Genomic DNA, 2092 nt, shown 5'->3' with positions numbered 1-2092 from the left:
GTGAGAGTGTGTGTGTGTGAGTGTGTGTGTGTGTGTGAGAGTGTGTATGTGAGAGTGTGTGTGTGTGTGTGAGTGCAGAAGTGTATTTAATAATACTGACTCGCTGAAACCTCTTGGAGCAAAAATATGAATATTCTAATTATTTATTGTTTGAATGCACGTTTAGCTTAAAACTACATTTTTTTATTTTTATATATTTCATATACTTATTTTTTTATTGATGCTAACATAAGTGTTTTAAAATCGTCGTTAAAAATATACAAATATTACACGCAGTCAAATGAACCAGCAAACTCATGTTACTAATAATTCAATGTCAATTTAATAATGATCAGTCTATCAGCGATGGTGAATGTGACTGATGTCATACATTAGTATTGTCAATAATCTTGATATTTAGAAACCTTGTTGACATTGCTGACAAATGATGGATTTCTGCAATTCATTAATAATGTTAATTTAATATATAGAAGTGCGATCTCCATCTTTGTAAAGAAAAACAAACAATATTACAAACTTAATGAATCTCCAAATGAAAACCAGTCAGTCGTTGGCAGATGCATTTGCAGAAACTATATTAAAAAATGACATCTTATGCACAATCACAAGTCCATCAGAAAGACTTAACCATAGTTTGATTTATTATCAGGAATCAGTCATGTTTCACGTGTTTGGACACAATCTCGTGTGAGTGTCGCTGGAACGCTGCAGACACGTCCATCAGCAGCTTCTCCATATCGACGGGCTCCTCTGGGAAAACCGAGACGCGATGAAGAACGTCCTTCTTCAGCTCCTGCAGGAACACAGTCTTCAGCTCATTCAGTGCTTTAGCCAGAGCCTTCAGCACGTCTGGAGACGCCTGGCCTTCTGTGACGAGACCAAGCACAACAGTGGCTTACACCAGCATAAATCAGTGCAAACGTGACATGAGCAGGAGAAACTCAAAGCACCATCTGATCTCTGTACCGCGAGCTGATGTCAGCGCCTGAGAAACCAGTCGTCTGCACGTCTGATCAGCCTGGTGAAGAACGCTGGACGCACAAATCCGTCTGTCAGCCTCCTAAAACAAGATCAGTGAGAGGACGATCCGATCACATTTCTCTCCCGCTCCATTGGAACGCGTGTCTTCTTAATGTGACGAGCTTTTACAAAACCGACCCAAAGCACAAAAGTGAACTGAAATCGCCGTGTGATCGCAGCAGTGTCTGAATCATTCACTGTGTTTAATGGTGACTGTTTGAGCATGAATGTGTAAATGCAGCAAAGCAAAGCTGTGGTCAGATGTTATGATGAATCTGATTTATGTGAATAAAGCCTGACCTTCTGCAGCGACTCGTCCTGGACCGGGCTCAATGGGTTTTCCAGTGCAGACGCCAGCAAGTCCATCAGCTTCTGTCTTCAAGAGAAAGAAAGAGGAATGATTTTACTAACAGAAAGATTCAAACATCATCTGAGCTGCAGAAAAACACCACAAAGGTCACATCAGCAGGTCAGATGGATGTATCTGCGTGTGTTTGACCTACACGTGTCCGTCTGCGATGCCGTCTGTGCTGTCTAGCGTCAGGCTCTGCTGCTCCCAGGGGTTTCTGATCTCGTTCGGAGGCTCCATTCGCTCACACATCTGCAGCAGAACGTCATCAGGAACAGGCTGAGATCTGCACCGGTTCCTCTGGAGACACACGTGCAGTGGACACTGGAGAAACACCTGACAGAAACCCACGCCGTCTGTCCTCCAGAACAAACACCATCAGAACATCAGCGCTTGAACTGTGTTTACATGATTCAGCTCTCAGAAACACAGAAACTGCACCTACACTTCCTGGCCAGCTGCTGGATCTGGTATCTCATGCTCTGGTAGTAGAAGTTATCGTCCAGCAGAACCACGAGCGGCTGCAAGTGTGTGTGAGAGACGCTCTGCTGCTGCTGCATCTGCTCAAACCGCATCCAGACTCCATCAGCCTCAGAGAGAGTGAGAGTCTGATCAGAGAGCGTGTGAGTCTGAGTCTGATCGGAGAGCGTGTGAGTCTGAGTCTGATTAGAGAGTGTGTGAGTCTGATCGGAGAGCGTATGAGTCTGATTAGAGAGTGTGTGT

General features: G+C 44.2%; 1 protein-coding gene across 1 annotated transcript; it reads right to left on the bottom strand.

The window, feature by feature from the left end:
* Positions 1 to 303: 303 nt before the first annotated feature.
* Positions 304 to 2088, bottom strand: LOC107736724 (L-seryl-tRNA(Sec) kinase-like; the record flags this gene model as incomplete). The annotated part of the gene is made up of 5 exons (XM_016548086.1): positions 304 to 867; positions 967 to 1060; positions 1321 to 1396; positions 1524 to 1725; positions 1815 to 2088. Coding segments are annotated over 5 exons (861 nt in total), but the record flags the coding sequence as incomplete, so codon positions are not given.
* Positions 2089 to 2092: the final 4 nt, after the last annotated feature.

Source organism: Sinocyclocheilus rhinocerous, unplaced genomic scaffold (assembly GCF_001515625.1).
Source record: "Sinocyclocheilus rhinocerous isolate Xijiao unplaced genomic scaffold, SAMN03320098_v1.1 C36912875, whole genome shotgun sequence".
Taxonomy (NCBI): domain Eukaryota; kingdom Metazoa; phylum Chordata; class Actinopteri; order Cypriniformes; family Cyprinidae; genus Sinocyclocheilus; species Sinocyclocheilus rhinocerous.
This window is presented reverse-complemented; position numbering and strand designations above follow the sequence as displayed.